Source organism: Drosophila ananassae, chromosome 3L (genome assembly GCF_017639315.1).
Source record: "Drosophila ananassae strain 14024-0371.13 chromosome 3L, ASM1763931v2, whole genome shotgun sequence".
NCBI classification, from domain to species: Eukaryota; Metazoa; Arthropoda; class Insecta; order Diptera; family Drosophilidae; genus Drosophila; species Drosophila ananassae.
Genome location: NC_057929.1, coordinates 8,481,199 through 8,503,961, shown reverse-complemented (window position 1 = coordinate 8,503,961; position 22,763 = coordinate 8,481,199). Strand labels below are relative to the sequence as shown.

The 22,763-nt window shown below is 43.7% G+C and overlaps 1 protein-coding gene across 7 annotated transcripts in view; it reads right to left on the bottom strand.

Moving 5' to 3' along the window:
• Positions 1-1,578: 1,578 nt before the first annotated feature.
• The window catches only part of LOC6495927, a 70,119-nt gene continuing 48,934 nt past the window's right edge, over positions 1,579-22,763 (bottom strand). For 3 of the 7 annotated variants that reach the window (XR_004309919.2, XR_006507197.1, XR_006507198.1), the window contains 2 exons: positions 9,776-13,930; positions 4,709-4,846 (listed from right to left, as the gene is read on the bottom strand). Coding sequence is in view for 1 of the 7 variants with exons in the window: in XM_032450897.2 (XP_032306788.1) it covers positions 4,728-4,846 (119 nt within the window). In the remaining 6 variants the exon portion in view is untranslated. Of the gene's footprint in view, positions 4,847-9,775; positions 13,931-22,763 lie in introns of all 7 variants that reach the window. The other 4 variants (XR_006507199.1, XR_006507201.1, XR_006507200.1 and 1 more) reach the window with 4 other exon arrangements.

Here is a 22,763-nt window from a genome sequence, read left to right as displayed (position 1 = left end):
ATAATATAACAAATGATTTGACAATAAATGCACATTGCGTATACGTAATATAACGTATACGTAATATCACGTATACGTAACATCACCTTCAAAATGCAGAAAGAGCGTGGGGGGCCATATTTGCACCACTGCGAATGCTGTATATTAGCCAATATTCATCAGATTCTTAAGCGGAGTACCTTTATCGATTCGTAGATCGATTCTCCATCAATCTGCATCAAAACCTGGAAACAAATTATTTTTCCAATTTTTTGTCAAATTTTCTGAGCCATCCCCTTCAAAATGCGGAAAGTGCATGGGGGGCCATATTTGCACCACTGCGAATGCTGTATCTTAGCCAATACTTATCGGATTCTTAAGCGGAGTACCTTAATCGATTTGTAGATCGATTCTCCACCAATCTGCATCAAAACCTGGAAACAAATTATTTTTTCAATTTTTTGTCAAATTTTCTGGGCCATCCCCTTCAAAATACGGAAAGTGCATGGGGGGCCATATTTGCTCCACTGCGAATGCTGTATCTTAGCCAATACTTATCTGATTCTTAAGCGGAGTACCTTAATCGATTCGTAGATCGATTCTCCATCAATCTGAATCAAAACCTGGAAACAAATTATTTTTTCAATTTTTTGTCATATTTTCTGGGCCATCCCCTTCCAAATGCGGAAAGTGCATGGGGGGCCATATATGCTCCACTGCGAATGCTATATCTTAGCCAATACATATCGGATTCTTAAGCGGAGTACCTTAAACGATTCGTAGATCAATTCCCCATCAATCTGCATCAAAATCTGGAAACAAATTATTTTTTCAATTTTTTGTCAAATTTTCTGGGCCATCCCTTTCAAAATGCGGAAAGTGCGTGGGGGGCCATATTTGCTCCACTGCGAATGCTATATATTAGCCAATATTAATCAGATTCTTAAGCGGAGTACCCTAATCGATTCGTAGATCGATTCTTCATCAATTTGCATCAAAACCTGGAAACAAATTATTTTTTCAATTTTTTGTCAAATTTTCTGGGCCATCCCTTTCAAAATGCGGAAAGTGCGTGGGGGGCCATATTTGCTCAACTGCGAATGCTATATCTTAGCCAATACATATCGGATTCTTAAGCGGAGTACCTTAATCGATTCGTAGATCGATTCTTCATCAATCTGCATCAAAATCTGGAAACAAATTATTTTTTTAATTTTTTGTCAAATTTTCTGGGCAAAATATTTGCTCCACTGCGAATGCTATATCTTAGCCAATACATATCGGATTCTTAAGCGGAGTACCTTAAACGATTCGTAGATCAATTCCCCATCAATCTGCATCAAAATCTGGAAACAAATTATTTTTTCAATTTTTTGTCAAACTTTCTGGGCCATTCCCTTCTCATTTTAAGTTTTAATTATATTTTTTACTAAATCGTCTAAGGTGATAACCTTAGAAATTGTATGTCTTATAAGTCCAACTTACATTTTAGATTGCTGAAAGCCAATAACAAGGCACAATTTGGCTAAAACTTTTCCCAGTTCGGCAGACCCCACGCAATATTACGTATACGAATAAATAATACTCAAATGTCAAGCGTTCACTTGTAAATTCAGTTTATTTTCATTTGATTTTCTTTGTTTTGGTTGCTGCCTGCATTCGTGTTGCGCATTTCAACACATTTTCAGTTACAAATACTGAGATATACTTACTACACAGGTGACACAAATTGATTTATCGCTTGTATGGCTTCTGTTTGACTTTTTCTTTTGATTTTCAACATTTCTTGCTTGCTTGCTTGATGAATAAAGCGCCCGAAGGCGTTCAAATGTATTTTTAAATATATTTGTTTTCTTATTTTTGTTTCTTTAATGGTTTATTTAATTTATTTTTATTTTTGGTTTTTGTTTTGCATTGCCAGCAACAATTAACAGTTAAAGTTATTCCTTGCACACGAGTTTTAAGTATTACCTGTTTTTGTTTGATTTCCGTTGTTAATTAATTTAATGTTGATTTTCTTGGATAAGCCTTTTCATTATATATTTATGTACTTGGTATTTACCCATTTGTTGTGTTTTACTTTGCTTTGTTTTTCTATTTACAATAAATCTGTGGTTTAAGTGTGTCTTTTGTGAGTGTGTATGTGAGTGGGTGTCAGAGTTCTAGCCGTGTCCTTGTTTCAATTTATTTTTATTATTATTATTTATCTTTTTTCGGTTGTAAATAATTGCTCAAACTGGATTGGGCACCAAAAGTCTCTCTTTCAAAGGCTAAAATGTTTGATTTTTTCTCGAGAAATAATTTAGTTTATTCTTGTATTTAACTTGTGACTCATTTATCCATTATTCCATTATTTGGTATTTGGTTTTCTTTTCTGTTTTCTGTTTTGTTTCAATTTTTTTCTTGCCCTAAAATATTACGAGTATTTCATTACATCAATTTTAATTTTGCTTCGATTGTAGTTGGTTTGTATAATAATTCAGCTTACATTTTTACACTTAGCTAGTCATAATTACAGACATTAGTTGTATTGTATTAATTAGTTTTTGGATTAGCTCCGGTCAGTTTATTTCTGTTTACTTTCGTTAATTGTATTGTTTTTCGTTTTGTTCGATTTTTAGCATGCATTTTGAATCAATTATGCGAACCTAGTATATATTCTCATTCCGATCTGTCACAATTACTCCTCACCTCACCTTAAATGCAATTGCCAAGTACCTTATTTAAGGATGTATCCTTTGTGTGTTTTTGTGGTGAGTGTGGCAGGTGTAGCCTCCTTGGCTTATGGATCGTCTGGTCAAATATGAAATTGAAATTCCCTGACCCGAAATGCAAATCTTACAAGTCTGAATGAGCATAATGGGATGTGGTTTGGTACTTGTGTACTTGTATTGCATTTAACAAACGGCTCCCAGCTAAGTAGATTAAATGTTAATGTTTACAATTTATTGAGCTAATTTAAAGCTTTCCATTTGTGTGTTGTCCTGCTCCTGCTCCTGCTCCTGCCCTCTGCTCTTGCCATTTGCCCCCAGAATCGATATATAGGACTAGAGAATCGTAATATATACACGATACAAAATGTATTGTTCAACTGGAAAGTTCGGATAATATCCAATTTAGTTTCAGGAAAACTGACAATGTGCAGCTGGGCGAATATGCTGGCGGAATAATTGTGAGTTAATTGGTAATTGGGGCAAAAATAGACTGGGGGAGAGCTCTGTTGGCTGAAACCGATAGAAGTTTGCTTCAAGCTACATTTTGTCATTAAACTTTGCAACTGAGTTAGCACAGGTTTGCGATAAAATCATACACACATTAATACTCATACAATATTGAGTTATATTTAGCAAAGGCTGGGCAGTCAACTCATCGACAGCAGCTCGACCACAAATTAATTTTAACATTGAACACCTAAAAAAACATTTAACATTTAGCTTAGATTTCACTTAGTTTAAATCCATTTAAAATTAATTCGACAACAAGCTCGTTTTGCACTTAAGTAACAGTTTTCACATCAATCCGCTAATAATCTAACTTCCTTGTTATTTTCCATTTATTTTTTAATAATTATTTATGGGCCTAGAGGTACCCAGTTGGCACAAGTTCTTCTCGTGAATAGACTCTATTGAATGTTTAGCTTTCTTTTACAATTATTGTTATTCTATGAAAATCGTATTTTTTTTACTCAAAATGTATTTTTTTTTGGAATACTGAATACATACTTTTGCAATTTTATTCATCCGTGTTGCTGGTTGCTTTACCTCGCTGCTCCTTGTCCGAGAGATACAAAAACTTTTCTGCTGTTTATTGCTATTAACATTTACTTAGGAGTACTTTTCAGTTAACAACTTAGTTTCAGACATAACTATTGACCAACTTTTGTTCGTCTCTTCGCCTCTTAGCTGCCCAGTCGACGCCATTCGGAAAGTAAGTTCTTGGAATGGACAAAACTATTTGGGGGTTGGGGAGGGATATGGGATCTGCTAAAGAAAAATTTGAAACCATTTGGCTAATCAACTGAACCATCGAAACCTTTCGCTTAATTGCTCCTTCCCACTGGCGTCGTCCTGCAACCACTCTACTAGATCAGATCCTAAGCACATTAATTACAGGAGAATCGAGTTCGTTCTGGTAAACAATTTCGTCTTAAGGGAGTGTTAGGGACTTGGGAAAAATCTTGAAACGGAACTATTAATAGGTAGTTTTTTTTGGGCGATTTTGGTTACCAGAACGTGCTGGATTTAACATTTAAAATGCCATCGAAGTAACTCTATAAACAACGCTTCAACTATTGACTTAACTGCATCACCATTCTCATATTTTGCTCTAAGTGGAGTCTACCTCTCAGTTAGATATAAAACAAGTGACTTCCGCCTGGGCGGACTTAACTACAATTAGCATTAACTTTAGCTTGAGCCGAGCACTTCGGAGTGCTCGTCTTGAATTTTTTATTATTTTTGTTCTTTTTACTAGATTTTAGTTAACAATTTTTTTTGTTTCGATTTCATTTAGTTTTTGTTTTGTGCGCATAACGTTGATTCAAGGATAAGGAGGCGTGGATGGGGGGGTTAGCAAAGGGGCAGGTTGGTGAGGGGAAAGGTTCGTTCCTCCTGCCACCTGTTTCCTGCCACAAACTGTTGTCGCTGTTGGTTGTTGCTGCTGCCATTTTCTGGCATTTCCAGCTAGCGATGACATCTCATCCGGTTGCATCTGCTGCTCCAGCTGCGGTGCAACATCCTTCCGGTCGCTCACGGAACGTGGAAATGCATCTCCATCTGCTGGCGTTGCAGATTCAGCTCGGTGAGGTTCTTCATCAGCCGGGTGCGTTCCAGATTCTCGCGGTAGCTCCGCTCGTTCTCCTGCCGAACTGTCGACAAGAGAAAAATGTGTGTCAATAATCAAGGAATGCCTTTGAAGAAGAACTTCTAAATGGCTCTAAAGCAAAATTGATTAAAAAAATGTGAATAAAATAGAACTTTCTTCTAAATAATTGTTTTTGAAATTTCTTAAATACTATTTACACAGTCTATGCTTTCAAAATTAAACTCTCTTGGAACAAGTATAGCCTTAAAAAAATAATAGAAACTTAAAATATTCACTACGCACTCGTTATTATCCTGTTGAATTTCGTTCGAACTGCAGTTGAAGTAAATGCCTGTTGATGAATTCTCGAATACAACTTTCATCAATCCAGACTATTTACTTTAAGCACAGTCCAACATTGTACATTTTTCCGTTTCTTTCTTAGTCCCATTTTTTTTGCATTTCCGTTTCCGCTTTCGGTTATCACGTTCGCATATGTGTAAACACATATCCTGTGTGTGCATATGTGTTTGTGTGCAGTATATCAACCCATTTCACACACAATATTCGTTTCTTGTTTTTTTTTTTATTTTCGTGTGTGTGAGTGTGTATTTACCTGCCCCCCTCCCCCTTGACATGACCCCCTGCGATTGTCGTCGCGGTTGCTGTTTGCTCAACGCTTTTGTGCATTTTACAGCAGTTTTAATTAACGCTCAACAAACTGGAGCCAGGAATGGAAATGGGAATGGGTAGTGGAGTGGTTGGGGCTGTTGGGGTGTTGCTGGTAAAGCCAGGAGGGAAAACCCTGTGGACACACACATTGGTTACCTGACCCGTGGGTGTTGTGTCAAGTGTCAAAATTTGTTTGCCAATCAATCACAAACGGGCACGCGGACATCTGTAGATACAGATACAAATACAAACACCGATACAGATACATTGGAGGGGACACAACCAGTCACTGTTCTGTCGAAATACGATACGTTCCCACCATCCTCCCACAAAATTTAACTTTACTGTTGCTGCAACACATTAAAGTCCCTTGATTGATTCCCAGCTAATTCTGGAAACTTTTCCTCTTGATACTCTTGATGCTCTGGGTCTGACTCTGACTCTGGATCTGGCCAATATATGCAAACATTCAGCAACAAAATTTAATTAAAAAATTCTTGCCCCAAATGGCCACCAAACAGACCAGAACAAACGCAAACACTAACAAACGCCCAAACAAAAACACATGCGCACAAATTGCTGCAAGGCTAGTGCAAAAATTTAAGTAATTTTCCCCTCTTTTACGCTCTTATTTAATTGCAAAAATTAGTAATGCCATTTCCACCCTTCCACCCAGCCCTCCACTCCGCACCCGCAGAAAAGCGACTTTAACGAGTGGAAGTTGCAACCACGAGGCAACACATCACACAATCCTGCCACTAAAGTTGCTGCTGCTGTCGTCATCAAACTCATATGCATATATGGGCCAAAGACCACACGACCGACTGGACTCCGACATGGGAGGTGGGAGCACACCCCGACTGTGTCCAGGTTTCCAGCTCCATCAGCTGCCTCCCCCCAGCCAGCATCCATCTTTCATGGCTTTGCATGGGCTATGAGCCGTAATCGCAACGTGTTAATGCCCGACTGCCCGGCCGGGGAAGTTGCTATACCTGCCCCTACCTGGCAGCAGGTGACGATGCCTGCCATTATTCACTTGGCCAAGTGCCACTGCTGGCCTTTGTTGTTGCTCCTGTGGTAAGTAGGAGCTACTCAACAGAATGCCAGCTACCTCCCCTACTACTACTTGCCACCCACCCCATCTTGGTCAAAATTCCAAAGGATGGCTTAGGGCTTGGGTGTGATGCTGCCAATATTTATTCCAAGAGTAGTAAGTGCTTGTGTGTTGTCCTAAATAATATTTAGGGGCAACCGGGGTATTCGGATAAGTGAGACAAGAATGTAAGTAGCTTATGGAGAGGAATTTCGTTCTAGGACTACAAATTATTATATTTATGGCTTATGTTTGAAGACCATTTGGAGACAAAAGATTTCTGCTTATAATCCCCATAATTTAAGAACCCTAGGCGGTATTTGTTCTTATTGAAATCTTCATTAATCTCCTAACTCGTTTAAGGACATTTAATTGCACTTTAAGGATAAAACTAAAACAGATTAACTATTGTGTACTATTCACTCAACAAGTATTTATTATTAAATAGCAAAGTTAGCTACTTTACAGGACATTGCCTAGTTGATCATTCACCTGTCCTCAAGGACGTGCCAGAGCCATGTGCGTGCTCAGCGGAGTCCTGGAGGAGTTCCCGTGTGCTTGTGTGCGAGGCTATTCGAGACCAATTAACATATAACTTTCCCACCGGTAAACAAGTTAAATTGTTAACAGCCATTATGGGCGCTCATAAATGCTGGCGAGTAACTTTCACCCCCACACCCACACCCAAGCCTACACCCGTCTCCTGCCTGCTGCCTGCCGCCTTTGTGCCCTTCGTCCTTTCGCCTCGTCCTGTCCGCCTGGCCTGTTGGGCGCTTTGTCTTTCATGTTGTTTAATTATAAATGTGGCGCTGAAAGCAAAACGCCCCGCTCCTCGGTCCTCTACCCAGAGCTCCTACAGATTCTCTCTGGCCTAGTCGTCACGCCAGTTTGCCTGACGGATGGAGACCGACGCCTAATTAGCAGCCAGGGACTGGCAACAGGAGTCTGAACAGGAACGGGAACTGGTTGTGGGTTCTGGCTTCTGGCACTCGGTTTTGTTTGCCATCTATTGTACCTTTAAATTGAATTTATTGATGCACTTTTGTTACTTCCACTGTCTGGCTGGCTTTATGCTACTGGCATTTCATTTATGTTTTTAGTTTTTTTTTTTCTGCCTCGATTTTGCGGTTTAACTGGAGCATGATGAAAATGCAATATGCAACAGATTTGCACTTCTAATGGAAAGCTTGTTGAATCAACTTGTTCATTATTGTTTTCAATTAGGAATATTACAGTAGGATTAGTTTGGAAATAAAAGCTTTCAATATGTCAGTACAGAGTACATGTTGACCAGAAAAGTATGCTACATTTCAGCGTTTATGGTTTTGAGAGGGAGTCCTTGTAGAAGGAAATATATTAAAATGTAAATTAATTAAAATTATGGTCAGTTGAAGAACAAACTAACCTTAACACCCCACCTTCTTAACTATTTCCTAACTTGACTTTTTAACTTTTTCAATTAAAGTCAAGAGTTAATAGTTTAATCTTCAAGTCCCAGACTCGAATTCGTATCAATCTATCTTTGAGATATATGTTTGCACTTTCTGTAGCTCATGATCAAGTGGCTTTCTCTCAAGTTTTCCAGTTGAACTTTTTGATAAAAGAAATAACTTGCAATGCCATGGGCTTTCTCTTCATTTTTTTTTTATTTTATATTTTCTGACCTCTAACTTTCTTTTGCAAACTGTCAATTTGTGGCTGTTTTTTATGTGTAGTGCTGGCAATTTGGGGACTTTAGCGGTCACACGGGATTCTCGGCACTGGCATCTCGGCCATCAGCAGCTCGCCAGCAAGGCCAACCAAGCCAACAGAGCCAACTGAGCGGGCAATGTCACTAGCATGCTTTTGCTGATTCAGATGCTGCTGTTGCTGCTGCTTCTGCCACTACTGCCTTATAATAAACAATTGTTGTTAGTTTATTTTTTAGCGTTATTGTTGGAATTGTTGTTGTTGTTGTTGCCTTTGCTGTTGCACTTTCCCCGGCTGGGGCTCAGTGAGGCGCAGTTGAAAAAGTAACCTAGTTTCCATGTCGTCAACGTGAAATTAAGATGTGTGGGTGAGTGAGCCAGAGCCCCCTGTCTGCAGGCGCACGCACACATAATAAAAAGGAAACCAAGCGTACAGTACCGTAATGATGCTGCACACTCACACACACAAACACACAGAGAGACAAACATACACACTTACAGCTACACCTACGCTAACAAACAAAACTATTAAGCGAGAGCATAAAAAAAAGAGCAGGATAACCAAGGGAAAGGTCTCAGCAGGCCTTGGCAGCTCGGCCTGTCTCTCAGTCGGTCGGTCGGTCGGTCAGTTAGTCACCTACCGTACACCCACTTCCCACCCACCGAGAGTCGGTTAAGCATTGTTTGTGCCCCAACACACACACGAACACACGCACACACACGTGCTGATTAGTTTGGCTTTGTGGCAAGAAGACTCTGGCAGCGGCTTCTGCGGCTCCTGATGCAGTCAAAGTCATTAAAGTCATGGTAAGTAAGTACAGCATCATTTTTTATGGCCGTGTGCGTGTTTGCCTGCCAGGTTAGTCAGTTAGTCAGTTATGTAATGCTCGAGATTTTGCTGAGCTTTTGCCAGCTCAATATTTGAAAATTCCTTGCCACAGTTTTTGTTTGCATTTGTATGGGAGTGTTTGTGTATGTGTGTGTTTGTTTGTTTTGTTGGAAGGAGGAGGAGGAGGATGTGGACCACGAATGCTTGATAGTCTGAGGGAGACTGACATACATATTTGTATTTGCACAGTTTTATGGTCTGTAAGGACATATGGCAATGTGTCCACAGCGACTATAGTTATGTGTGGATGTGGCTGATGTTAAAGGATGGTGGGGATGGGCTGGGGATGATGCGTGCTTTAAGGACAATGGAAACAGGATCCCTGGCCTGGGACATTGATTTGCATTGATGCTCCTTGCCAGGCCGAGATGGAATGCAGTTAAAACCGATTTTAGGATGCATTTTTCCATTGGCTTGTTCTAAATTATTTCGTTTGCTGAAATTTTAACAATAAATAAATGAAATATGCTGATAATTCCCACTACGAATGTTGGATCAATAAATGGATTTTGAGGTTAGGCTTTGTGGTTTTTATGGGGCTTCTGATATGGTGGTGGAGGGTATACCCAACATTTCAATTTTTTTTCTGTTTTTTTTTTCAGGACAAATTTACGATTTTTGCTCACACACCCGAGGCTTTGCCGGACTTACAGGCTCTGCGATAGTTCCTCCTGCTCCTGCGGCTCCTTCTCCTTTGCTGGCGCCTCCCCCTCAGTGGCTGGACGTCAATTGGTGGCCCGGCGGAGTCGCAGAGGAAACAAAACGGAGAGCGGAAACCAGGCACGAATTCGAAGCGGAAGCGAACGGAACGAAAACGAAATCGAGTCCAAAGTCAGGGGATAGCCGGCAACTGGCGGCAGCGGCTAGTAACTGGTGTGTGCTGGTAGCGGTGGAGCTGGTGGAGATGGTGATGGTGCACAGCCTCTGAGTTGGAGTTCATGAGGGCCGCATGCCCGTCCAGTGCACCGGTGTGTCCCTGCTGAACGAGTGCGCCTTCTTTCCGGCCTGGCCCGAACTGGAGGTCAACGTGATGGTCAGTACAAAGACACTGGCGCACACCAAACACAGCAGCACCGTCGACAGGACGATGCAGACGATGCGCTTGCGTTTGCGGTCCGCCGCCTCCTCCTCGTCTGTGTCGTCGCTCAGCGACTTCTTCTTCAGTTTGTGGGATCCACCGGTGACGGATCCCTTTCGTCCCGCCGCCAGTTTGTGATGGAATGGCCGCAGCACCTGGGCGGCAAAGGCGGCATCGCTCAGCTCGTGGTCGTAGGTCAGCGATGATTTCCGTTCGAACGAAGGCCGCTTCTCCTCCAGGAAGGCGGCTGCTGCCGCCGAGGCGGAGATGGGTCGTGGACTCCGCTTGATCTCCTCGATGCTCGAACCTGGCACTGCCGTGGAGAGCGGGCGACTGTTGCGTCGGTGGGGTGAGCTCAGCTCGAAGTCGTCGCCCGCCGGCGGACCGCTCACGGCCCCGGCGTCTCCAATGAAGCTTTTCGATTTCTTGGAAGCACTCAGTGTCTCCCGATAGCTACGCAGGCGCACACTGGCGCTGTGCAGAGCCTTGGCCTGCTTCACACTGGCGCTGGCGTTGGTGCCCTGGAAGGCGGCCGCCGCTGCCAGAACGCCGGGTCGGTGGACGGCCAACTCCTCCAGGTTGCTGGGCGACAGATAGAGCGACCGGCCGTGCTGGGCGCCCCGCTTAAAGTGGTACGCCGCACTGGCCGCCGCGGCCGCGCTGTGCAGCTGGAGGCCTCCTCCACCGGCGGCAGCTGCAGCCGCTGCCGATGTGGAGGGACGACCGTCCAGCTCCAGGCTGTGGGTGCTCTGTTGGCGGGTGTGCGGATGATGCGATTCCCGCTTCTGCTTCACACTGTTCGAGGACGAAGGCGGGTGGGTGGCGTGTCCGGCGCCGGCATCCTCGAAGGACCCGGCACCAGAGCTCTTCCGTAATCGTTGCACCGCTACGGCGGCGGCGGTGATCTCCGCCAGGCCCAGTTCCTCCATCTTGGTGTGGCTATTGCTGCGCGATCGAGTGTCCACGAATAGTTCGTTCTCCAGCGACAGATTGGTGGGCGGTGCGAACAGATTCCGTCCGTTCATCGGTTCCAGCAGGTCATCGTTCAGCGAGGGATGTCGTATCTGCGATTCCACCACCGAGTCCGGTTTCACACTCGGCCTTCGGCCCGGATCGTTGAAGGAGCGATGCGACCGACAGCCACGTCGACTGGGCGACGGTGAACGCGAGATCTCCTTGGCTCCGGCCGGCGGTCCCGGCATTAGGAAGTTGCCCCTCACGGAGCTGGTGCGACGACTCGAGGTGGCCGAACCACCGGCACCGGCAACTGCCAACTGGATTTGGTCCAGGGCGGCGGGATCCTGTTGTGCGTGGAAGGAATGCGTTTTCTTCATCTGAAAATTGGTAGACGGATGGACGTCAATGGTGTCGGAGCGCCGGAACAGGTTCTTCTTTAGAGGATGGGTGTGCATTGGCCGTTGGGTGGCGGCCGTTGAATTGGCCGAGGGCATATCGTCCATATCGATGAATTGAATGGGCGATGTGCTCCCGCCCATTGATCGGCCTAACTGGCCCAGCTGACCCATGCCCATGCCCACGCCCAGCCCAAGATTGGCCACGCCCACACCGACACCATCGCCCAGGCTGCTGCTGCTGCTGACCAAATATATGTCCGGTTGCTGGCGGTGCTGTTGGCCGAGCACCGGACTGACCGCGTGTGAGGTTGGTGAGCTCTTCGAGTGCGCATGCGAATGCGGATGCTGATGCGGATGCGGATGTTGAAGCTGATGTTGTTGTAGTTGATGCGTATGCGTATGTTGTTGTTGTTGTTGTTGTTGTTGGCGGTGAGTATGCCGGCCGGCAGCAGCGGCCTGTGCGGCCAAATGCTGAAAAGTGTGCATGTGCATCTGTTGTTGTTGTTGTTGCTGTTGTTGGTGTTGCTGTTGTTGTTGTTGATGTTGTTGGTGTTGCTGTTGTTTTTGTTGTTGGAGGAGGTGATGTTGGTGTTGCTGGCGGGCAGATAGTGCTGGCGATACAGAACCACTGCCGCCCCCACTAGATGGATGGGATAAGGAGACATGTTGCTGTTTCTGTTGTGCTGGGATTGCTAGGGTCTGCGGGGGTAGGGCGCCGGATCGGGGGTGGGGCAGCGGCGAGGCCGAACGGTGGATCAGCGGCTTCTCACTAATAACGATCCCCTCGCCCATGCCTCGCACAAGGCCATCGTTATCATCCATCTCCATATCCATGTCCATATCCATGCCCATGCCCATTCCCATGCCCATGCCCATTTGCATCTGCATTTCCATATCCAGGTCCATATCCATATCCCCAGTTGGAGCATAATTATCAATGGCCATGGACAGGGATCGGTGGATGGGCTTCAGCTTGGGCGGTTTCTTTTTGGTGGCGGGATTGTCAAAGGACGAGGTGCCCGACGTGTGCTCCTCGTCCGCCCCGCCGGCGATCAGATACGGATCAAAACTGTGCACGGCCACCACATGTTGGTGGCGTGACTGCTGTTGTTGTTGTTGGTGGTGGTGCGACTGTTGTTGCTGGTGGTGCGACTGATGGTGGTGCGGCTGCTGCTGTTGCTGACCACCGCTGGTGCCGCGCTCCATGCGGTAGTAGTACTGCCGGGGGTATCTATGGTAGTAATGTGCAATTGTGGTGCTGGTATGTGGTTAGGTTTGGTGTGGATCAATCTGGGGGAGCTATCGGGAGCTACCAGGATGCGGATGCGGAATCGGTTACGGAGGCGGTTACGGATGCAGAGGCTATTACGGATGCGGAGGCGGAGGCGGTTACGGAGGCGGAGGCAGTTACTAAGGCGGAAGCGGATACGGAGCTTGGTGGATTTTGGGTTATTCACTCTGACCTGTCAGCCCCAAAAGATCGGTGGTTCGGCTGGTGGTTTTTGGTGGTTGGTGTTGTTACGTGGACTTGCGATTCGGCTTGCAGGTGGATTTATACTTATTTCTTTAACTGTGATTGCTGCTTTCTAGTGAGTGCTTTTTTTTTGCTATTATTTGTGCTTTTTTCTATTTTTTATTTAATTTTTTATTTTGCTCTAAGGTGGTAGAGGTGGTGGAGGTGGTGGTGGTGCTACACATACACAGATACACCGTTCGGAATGGTTCGGAATGGTGGGGGGAAGTGGTTTTAATTGTGGTTTTTGGTTTCTATTAAGGTTTTGATTTTTGGTTTTTTGGTTTTGGGTGCACACACGCATATATGTACGTGAACAGGACACTCACACACACAGAGACACAGTGAGACGTTCTTAAAGGTGCAAGAAAATAAAGGAATTAATTGGAAAAATACGCTTTTTGTGGCACTTGTACTGATTCTGCTTCTGCTTATTTCTCTCTCTGATGTTGCCTTTTTGGCTTTTTCATTTATGGCTAATACTGCTCGCAATTAAATTCCATTTTCAGCTTCTTACTGTAGCTTCTGTCTCACTGTATTTACTTTTATTGTCACATTGTGTACGTGCTGGGTATTCTTTTTTTTCTGATTTTATTTGATTTACTTGCAATTGAAATGAGTTTTTCTTGTTTCTTGTAGTTTTTTTTTTGGTTTTATTTTTTAAAATGATGATAATGATGGGGGACCTGCTGCTGCTATCTTCTTGTTATTGTTGATGTTATTGCTGTTGTTATTGTACAAAATGCTCTGTTCTTTTTGTGTTTTTTTGTATTTTGCTAAAGTTTTTTTTCGTTTTGGTTTTTGGTTTTGGTTTGGTTTGTTTGCTACACTCATTAAAATTGGCAAATACAAAAGCACAACTAGAAGTAGAGAAAAGAGAAATTCGTAAAAAAACGTATTAGCAAGCTGGGCCGGGGGTTGTGAGTGGGTCGTGGTTGTATTTGGGGTGGTGGTGGTGGTGTTGTTGCTGTTTGTGCCATGTGCAGAGTCGGTAATGGCCATAGATAGCTTTGCAAAGTTAAAGAAAAGGAAAAAAAAAAAATAGAATCTAGAAAAAGTGATTTGTAAAAAAGAGTTGAATGAGAAAAGTCTGAAAGTGAGTCGAGCCAAGTTCTTATTTTTCATAAAGCTTCAATTGAATATCAGAAATTACTTAAAAGTGTCCGACAATCTATTGAAAAGAGTTGTAAACTAAAAAAGCAATTTCAATGAGATTTTCAATGAATTCCCAATCACACAATTAATTCAGTTTGGCTCGGCCATGTGGGACCGGTTTTTTAATCGAACCAGAAAACCGTCTCATGCATTTTTAAGCCAGATAATCCTTTTAGTTTGTCGGCCTTCAGCCCAGTCAGCCGCTCAACTGTGAAATGGCTTTACGACCGACCCACCACGTAAAGGCGATCACGTAGCGGACTCGTTGTCGGGTAATGTGGCATAATCAAATTTAATCTATGGAACTGGCCCACTCTATTACCGGGCCGACTCTTTGCTGGCCAAACACACAATTCATCATTTCGCAATACCTTTGGCAGGCCACGAGTCCCGGCCCAGGACCCATCCCCAGCTCCAGGCCTGAGAATTTTAACGTTTTGCATAATTTAAGGCGTCAGGGCACAACCAGTCGGGGCCATCCTAGCCAGCCACTTTCAGTGCCCCAACTCCCCCCGAAAAAGACGAAGGCGAAAGTCCTTTGCCACTGTCACTCACAGTGTTAATTTTTCAGAGCTCATTGATGGATGAGCGCGTCGGTTGACATTTATGTACGATGGCAGAGCCCGGGCCTAGACATGCCACACACAAATGATGCCGATGATTCCAGTTACCAGTCCAACCCGGACCAGCCCGTTAAAAATTAACGCCACAAGTTTGGCTCTGGCTCTCGACCACACAGTTCTCACTTCACTGCCATAGCCGCCACGGCCTCCACGGTCTCCACTGTGGCGGAGCAACCAAAACGAGTTAAACATATTAAAATTTGCTTTTGCAAAAAGGTACCAGAGCTGGGACCAAATGCTCAGGAGACACTTAACATCACGTACTTTAAATATGTTTAACGGAGCTTAAGTGGAATGAAAAGCGTCGGAGATATATGTATGTTTGGATGGGTATATATAAGATATATATGCCATACATAAGCTGGTGGAGTGTACTGGGAAAAATTAATATATTTTATGTAAAGGAATTCCAAGAAAGAGGCAATAAAAAGATTGATTATTTCTTGAAACAGGATAGAGTATAACCTCTATAACCTCGTACTTGTTCCCTTTAAATAATAGGTCTATTAGGCGGAAAAAAAAAGGAATTTCCAAGTGTGAAGGCCTCCTTGTCGCCTCTGTTTCTGTAACCATATGCCATTGTCAATGGCAACGTCTGTTACTGGCATTATTCCACAAAGTTAGCAATAGAAACAGTGGAGACAGAGGAGTCTGGCAAGGCAGTGGAGACAGAGCCTATCGAGTGTCCTGAGTCGCCCGCTTTGTGCTGCGACACTTGCCACGTTTCTCCTTCGGGTCTTATATGTCAAATCCTTGTGAGATGGATTCCATGTTGGGCCCAGACAAAGCCCACATTGCCGCAAAACTGCGAAGGGATTTAATTTCAAAATCGTGTTCGGGTCAGAGAATCAACTGTGATGTGCTATGTAATCCAAAGCAGGAATAAAAAGAGGTTCTTCCTGGGAGTCTTGGATTTCAGGTGCTGCTGACTCATTATCCTTTAATTGAAAGGAATTTAATTGAAAAAAGTAAAACCCACACAGAACTAGGATATTAGTTCCTTAAGGGGTTTATATTCGTTTTTGTTTCCTTTATCCTGGTGGCCCTAACCAAGATTTAGTTTATCTTAATTGCTTGTTTATGGGAGCCAGCTTTCCTCTGTCCTTGTCCCAGCCAGATGTTATTAAGATGTCTGTTGCCACCTAACCGGGCTGTATTAATTTCCCGTTTCTTTCGCCCAAGTTAATATAATTTCTATGGGATATCTAATTCCTTTCCCATTTCCCCCGCCTTCGATCCCGCTTCACCTAATTGACATAAACAATACTTAATTAACATAAAACTAACATTCCCCGTCCGGGGCAAACCCAATTTAAACAGCCATACGTGCGTAATTAAGTCAGTCCTCCTCCTGCCACGCCCAAGACCATGCCACACCGCCCATTCATGGGGCGGATGAGTGCGGTCGGGGGTCGGAGCGAGTGTGAAAATCAAAGTGGCATTAAACGCACGCCCACGCACTTGGTCTTGGTCAGAATCTGGTTGGTAATTGTAATCCCGCCCCGAATTGGCGGTCTCGAGTGGGGCGTGGCAGAAAGTGCGACCAATTAATTGCTCCGGTTTCCGGTTTCAGGCCCTCAGCGCAAGCCAAGACAACAGATGTCACTTAATATTATTAAATCTGGGCGCCATCGCCATGTTTGCCTTAAATCTTTTTGGCCATAAATGTATTTTCCACAAGGACCCGATGAGATTCTGTCTGAGAGTGTGACGTTGTCGCCCGTAATCCGATTAAACGGCGAAAATTGTGCAAGGGAATGCAAGCCTTTTCTCCTAACGCTGGCAAGGACTCCCTTTGACGTCCTCGTTGGCAAGGATGAAGGTGCATGCCGCCTGTCACCTATGCATGTATATATGTATCCTCCCACATCAGCCATCTGTCGACACAATTAAAATTCCCTCACATCCTCAACATGGCATGGCAAAGCAAGACAAGGCTCTGGCTCAGGCTCTTTTGCTGATTTTCCACAACTGTTTATTTTCCTTTTGGGGGAAAGTTACACGGATAATGATCATTTGGCAAAAAGAGAATCGTAATCCCTGCTGCAAATGCCATCACATTTTCGGAAAATCTTTATGCATCACTGAGAATCGTTTTAAAGTGATTGCCTGGGATTAACATATTTTGGGATTGAGACTCCGGTACGACCGGATAAGGTGCATATTCAGTTGCATTTGAGTTGCCATTCCGGGCGGCAGATCCATTAACATGTTTAGTGTCGGAAATAGCCATAAGATGATTAAATAACCATTTGCAAATTCAATTGCATTCAGTTAAAATCTCATATACACACGACCCACTTTTAGTGCTTTCTGGCAAGGAAAATTGCCATTTCTCCCCCCCCATTTCAGTGCCGATGAAATTGAAGCGAATGTCCTTCCCCACTCTACCAACTGATTCTTTAAAAGGATGCAGACTTTTCTGCTTTTGAGTTTTTCGATGGAAGTGTGTTTGGTTAATATTTACAAACCATAACCGTTATGGGTTGTCTGTAAGATGTTTTCATGTTGGGGGGAAACACATTTCACTCCGTTTCCTTTGGCTGAAAGGCGGCGCCTGCAGGTATGCAATATTATTTTAAAGAAAAATTCCAGCATCACAATGTTCTTCATAGATTTCCCTCTTCGTCTCGGCCCCCATTTTGCTGCGGCCATATTTTTTCCCCCGTTGGCTGTCGACTGTCGACTGCGGACTGTCAGCCGCAAATGCGAAAACCAAACTCGAACGGAATGTCAGCCGTTGAGGAGAGCGTTTTGGACTTTCAATTTAATTTGAATTGTTTGCGGATGGCAAGCATTTTTTACTATGTACTTGGCTACTCGTAGTACTCGTAATCGTAATCGGACTTGTGTCTTGACTGACCGACCGACTTAGCTACCAACCGACCGACCGAGCTACCAACCACGCCCTGTCCATAATCTTATTAAGTGCGCTTAGTTCCTTAATAAACAATCGTAAAAACTTTCAAAACAGGAGGCGAGTGCAGCCAAGAGTCCTGCCTGCTGTGGCGGGGGCTTAGTGGGGGTGAAGGTTCAAATCTAAACGAGAAATTACGACAAGTAACACCCCCACATACTGGGCAGAGAGAGAGAGCTTACTGGTGTTGTGGCACAAGTTTTGTTCAGCAGCACTGGCCACAGCGCCCTCGGTGGCAAATTCAATTAAATAACTGCACAGAAAACTTTCGCAAAACACAATTCAACAAATTCTTGAATGCCTTGCTACACTTTTGACAAAAATTTATACACATTCTGTCGCCGCAAAAGCATTCCACAAAACTTAGCCTTCCTCCACCCGCCGCTGGACGAGTGTCCAAATCTAAATCCACGAACCCGGGCTAAGCCAGGTCTGACGAATTGTTGACCAGAAAATATGTAAGTGGCCCGGAATGAGCTAAAAACTGTGGCCCCAAAAACTTTATCCACTTACATTGAAGGATGCGGTGGTTGTTTGGTTTGGTTGCTTCATGGCAGCGGGTAGTGGCTTGAAATGAGTTTTGTAGCGGAGAAAAATCATGGCTAGCCTGAGATTTACGTCTGCCAGTGCCAGTGCCACTGCCACTACTGCCACTGGCTGGGCTGGCATCATCATTTTATTTCACTTATCGCTTTTGGGCACCGCACGAACCGATCCGTAATGAAGGCCCCCGTAAAGTTTCATTTAAGCGGATAGTAGCAGGCAGGCAGCCCTATGCTGGCCAAACAAAAACAGAAGAACAACCCGTAAACCCGTAAACTGTAACCCGTCAGGATGAGGAAACTGTGAGGCAAACTCTGCTTCGGAAAGAAGACAAACAAAATATTCTTCTCTGTTCATTTTTGGTCTATAATGTTCTGTTCTGTTCTAGCCTGGCCCGAAGGCTGGCAGCTGCTTCTCTTAGCTGGACTTTATTCTTTGCCTTCTTGGCTCCTGTGTTGGACTTGGTCTTGTTTACGGCACACACGCATGTGTTTTTCCCAAAAAGAAAAGAGAGAGGACCTTGTGCTGTTGATTCATAAATTCGCCAGGACTCTAGCTTCTTCGTAGATTGTTGTTTAATATGTTTTTCTATTTGTTGTGTAATTGTTTCTCTGACGCTCTCACCCCAACACACACATACATCTACTAATAGAACTTTTGCCTCCAGGATATAACGAAAAATATAAACAAAAACAAGAATAGACCGTAACCTGAAGGTGGGTGATAAAATGATAAAATTTTTCAAAAATTAATACTGTTTGGCAGAAAAGGATTTGGAAACTTTTTACCAGCTTTGCCCAGAGTTTGCCCTTAGCTTTCTCCCTCGCCTTTTTGAATATACACAAAATATTATAAATTCAGTCAAACGGGATTTGCCAAAGTAGATAATCCTCCCGATGGCTACATTTCTTGCCACAATATTGAAAGTCGAGTGCGAGTGTGCGAGTGGCTTCGTGCTTCATTAAATGACAGCGCATAAATAAGAAAAGCAAACAAATGGCTGTCATGGCCAAAGATATATACACACTAGCACATATATTCGGATTGTATATGTTTCGAGAAAAATACATAAAAGTGTACTGTTTCCTTTCTTCAAGTTCGATTTGTGGCATGCCTCTTGTCGCATGTAAAACTTTTCCTGCCACAATGTTACTTGACAACTGAAATTAATTGATTTATGCTGCCGGAGGCAAAAAGTGTGCCGGATTGTTTTTAGATGCCAAAATAATGCACAGAAAGAAAAGTAACTAGACTATCGTGCCCATCAAGTATTTGAATTTATAAAAATAATATTTTTTGTGGTGCAGCATGAGCTCGTAATCAGCACGCATGCCACGCCCTTTGTTGCAATAACTCAGGAAAAGCAGCTGCTGCAATCGAAATCGGAAAATTTGTAAGGCTGCAGTGGGAAAAAGGGGGAGTGTTGGGAGAAGTCCTGAATACGTGACCTGGTTACTTTTGGACCTTATTGATTCGTTTATGTTGTGTAATTTGACAAACATAAATAAATTAGGCCAGTACAATAACGCAAGTAGAGATGGCGGATATTGGCCTGGCAGCCGGAAACGTTACAAGGTAGAAATAGGAACCGAAACCGAAACAGAATCATGAGTAGCTGCAGAAACAAAAGGAAAAGCTGAAACAAAGGCAAACAGAACAGGAACAGAAACAGAAACAGAAATGTTCCCCCAGCGGAAGCGGAAATCTCAGGTGTTTGCTTTGGCCTTTGTTGCTGTTGCCTTTGCCTTTGCCGTTGCCGTTGCCGCAGATGTTCGCATCTAAACAGATCCCCGGCTAATTAATCTTATTTTGGCATGCCACTGGCATGAGGCAACCAAGGGGGCTGCCGAAACACACAAAATTTCAAGAAATGTCCCCACTGAGTTGGGTTATGTGCGTACATGTGTACAGATACTGATATACCGACATACACGCACTTAAAGTAAGCGCATTCTAAACGCTGACACTGATGCTTGATACGAATGACGTGATGAATGTCTCCAGGATACGAGTATGTTTCTCCTTCTCGCTTTTGACGAATGCCTCTGGCCGGAGCACCACGCAAAACAATTTCAAGTGTCGTCGCTGCCGTTCAGGTGCTCCATCATACGGAGCATGTTCATTTGTTGCTGCCCCGGCTCAAATAAACTGAGCTCTCACCTAGCTCCCCGTTCCACTTAGAGGGAGCTAGACCCACCCACCTGAGCTCCACCTTTCCACCTTTTCGGGGAGCTTGCAGTTTGTCAACGACAGCTGCATAGAAATGGTACCGAACTGGAATCGCATAAATCTCTCGAATCTCCAGCAGAAATAAAAAATAGAAACATCTAGCGGGGAGGTAGTATTCTTTCTGCAGACTAGGTCTATACTCTTTTGAGGGAAAAAATTTAAAACCTATTCCCAAAAGATAATATTTTTAGATTGTTAGAGTTATATTCTGACTCAGTCATTGTATAAATACGAAAGTGAATTATTTTGTGAGGTGTTTTCGTGAAAAAGTTACTTTCAAACTAAATATATAGATATACTCTATAAAGCCAGAAAAAACAACACACCCGAATAGATGAAGCAACACAGAGCGTATACGTAATATTTTTTTTGTGCATTTCTAATAAAAGCTTCCAACTATTTTGCCATTTCTCCATTTGATCATTTTTGCATTGCACGTGTAAGCTGATTACATTTCAAGCATATCTCCCGGCTTCGTCTCCTTTATGTATTTTTGGCATCGGGGGAGATTAGAGCAGCTATGGTTAAAAGCAAATGTCCAGCAAGTTAACAGGACACGGGGACGAGGACCAGGACCGGGAAAGCTTTGGCTTTGGCAAGAAAATATTGTTGTAGATAGAAAGTCAATATTTTCACATGACCAACAAAAAGAATTCAATATATAATTTTTGCATTCAGTCATCGTAGAATAATTCCCTTTAATAGTATTTTGTTTCGCACTCGATTGGGCCAAAGTAAATGTTTGATTTTATTGATTGATTTCAATTGAAATTGCTGTTGGAAAAAGGGATTAGGTATGCACGATTATTTTCCAATTTCCACACTTTTAATTGGAATTATTTTCAAAGATTTAAGGTTTGAGGAAAAGTATAGGCGCAGTTAATAAAGAAACAGGAATTCCAGAGCCTCCCAACATCTTAATTGCCATATAGGAAGAATGAAACTCATCATACCCCGTTCAGAGCCATTGAAATGAATCAAAAGACCCCCATTAATGGTGCAACAAGAGCTAGATAGCCTCCCCAATTCGAAAACGATGACCATTTGGAAAAGTTTGCCCAAGAGGATTCTGTGCAAGGCCAGATGCACTTTGGGTCAACGGCAGATGGAGTGCTGGAGTGCTCGAGTGCTGCCTCAAGTGGCGGACAGTTGGAAATGCGTGTCATGTGCATGGCAACTCGATTGTCCCCCCGATCCGTGCCATTAAAATCGGCAACAGTTAAGTGGGGAAATAAATTAGAAATGGTAATATAAATCTAATTCTTCTCACACCATCCACTACAGCCATTCCGGCCACATCAACGTCGACTTCCTCATCCAATCTCGGCATCAAGTCGAAAATGTAATTTGAGCTTAAATTACATTTGAGTGCGGAATTAGCACAGTTGTCAATCTCTGTGTCCTACTATGTATGTGTCACTCCATCCAACTGTACGTCCGTACGTTTGTCCGGTTGTCCGCCGGAATGTAGCAGCATATTAATGGGTCCGGCCACATTGTGTATGTGGAGTGTCCATGGGAAACAAGTTGTGGCTGGTCATCCAGGATGACCAGCTGCTGGGGCCGTAACTCGTTTACGTCTACTGCACGTTGGAAAATTTGAAAATTCATGAGGACACACACAGGAGGTCATATGGCGAGGATCCATGGGGCACGCACAGGAGCTGTTTACATTCAATTTACAGGGCGGCAGGCAGTCGGAAGGGAGGGGAAAAATGAGGTCTCTTGCCAAGGTTGGCCCTTCACGTCATGATTATTTTGCGCAAAAGAGAAAAACTGAAAATGAAAAAATGCTTCTGGTTGTCCAATCAAAGAAGAACCATTCACTTGCATACCCGACAACACCAATTTGCAACATCAGGCCCTGGCCCTCCAGTCCGGTCACCTGTTGGCTCCGCAATTTAATCATTTCATTTCCATTTGTGGCCATAAACAATAATTGCATGTAATTAACACAAGGACGGTTTTCATAGTTGTGACAAATGCAAATTTATTCCATCAAGCGAAACCAAACAGCAGACTATAATTGTTGTTATGTTCTGGAGAGTAGAGACTATCCAGGATATTGACGTCAATGCAAAATACAAAACATCAATAGCCTGGCAAGTGGGCTCTGTTGGTCGGGCTCTGGGCCTCTGGTTAGAGTACTTTATTCTGCCGTTGTGAAAATGTTTTTCATGCTAATTTGTGAATACAAAAACCTGTGTCTCGCGCTGCGACCTCGTC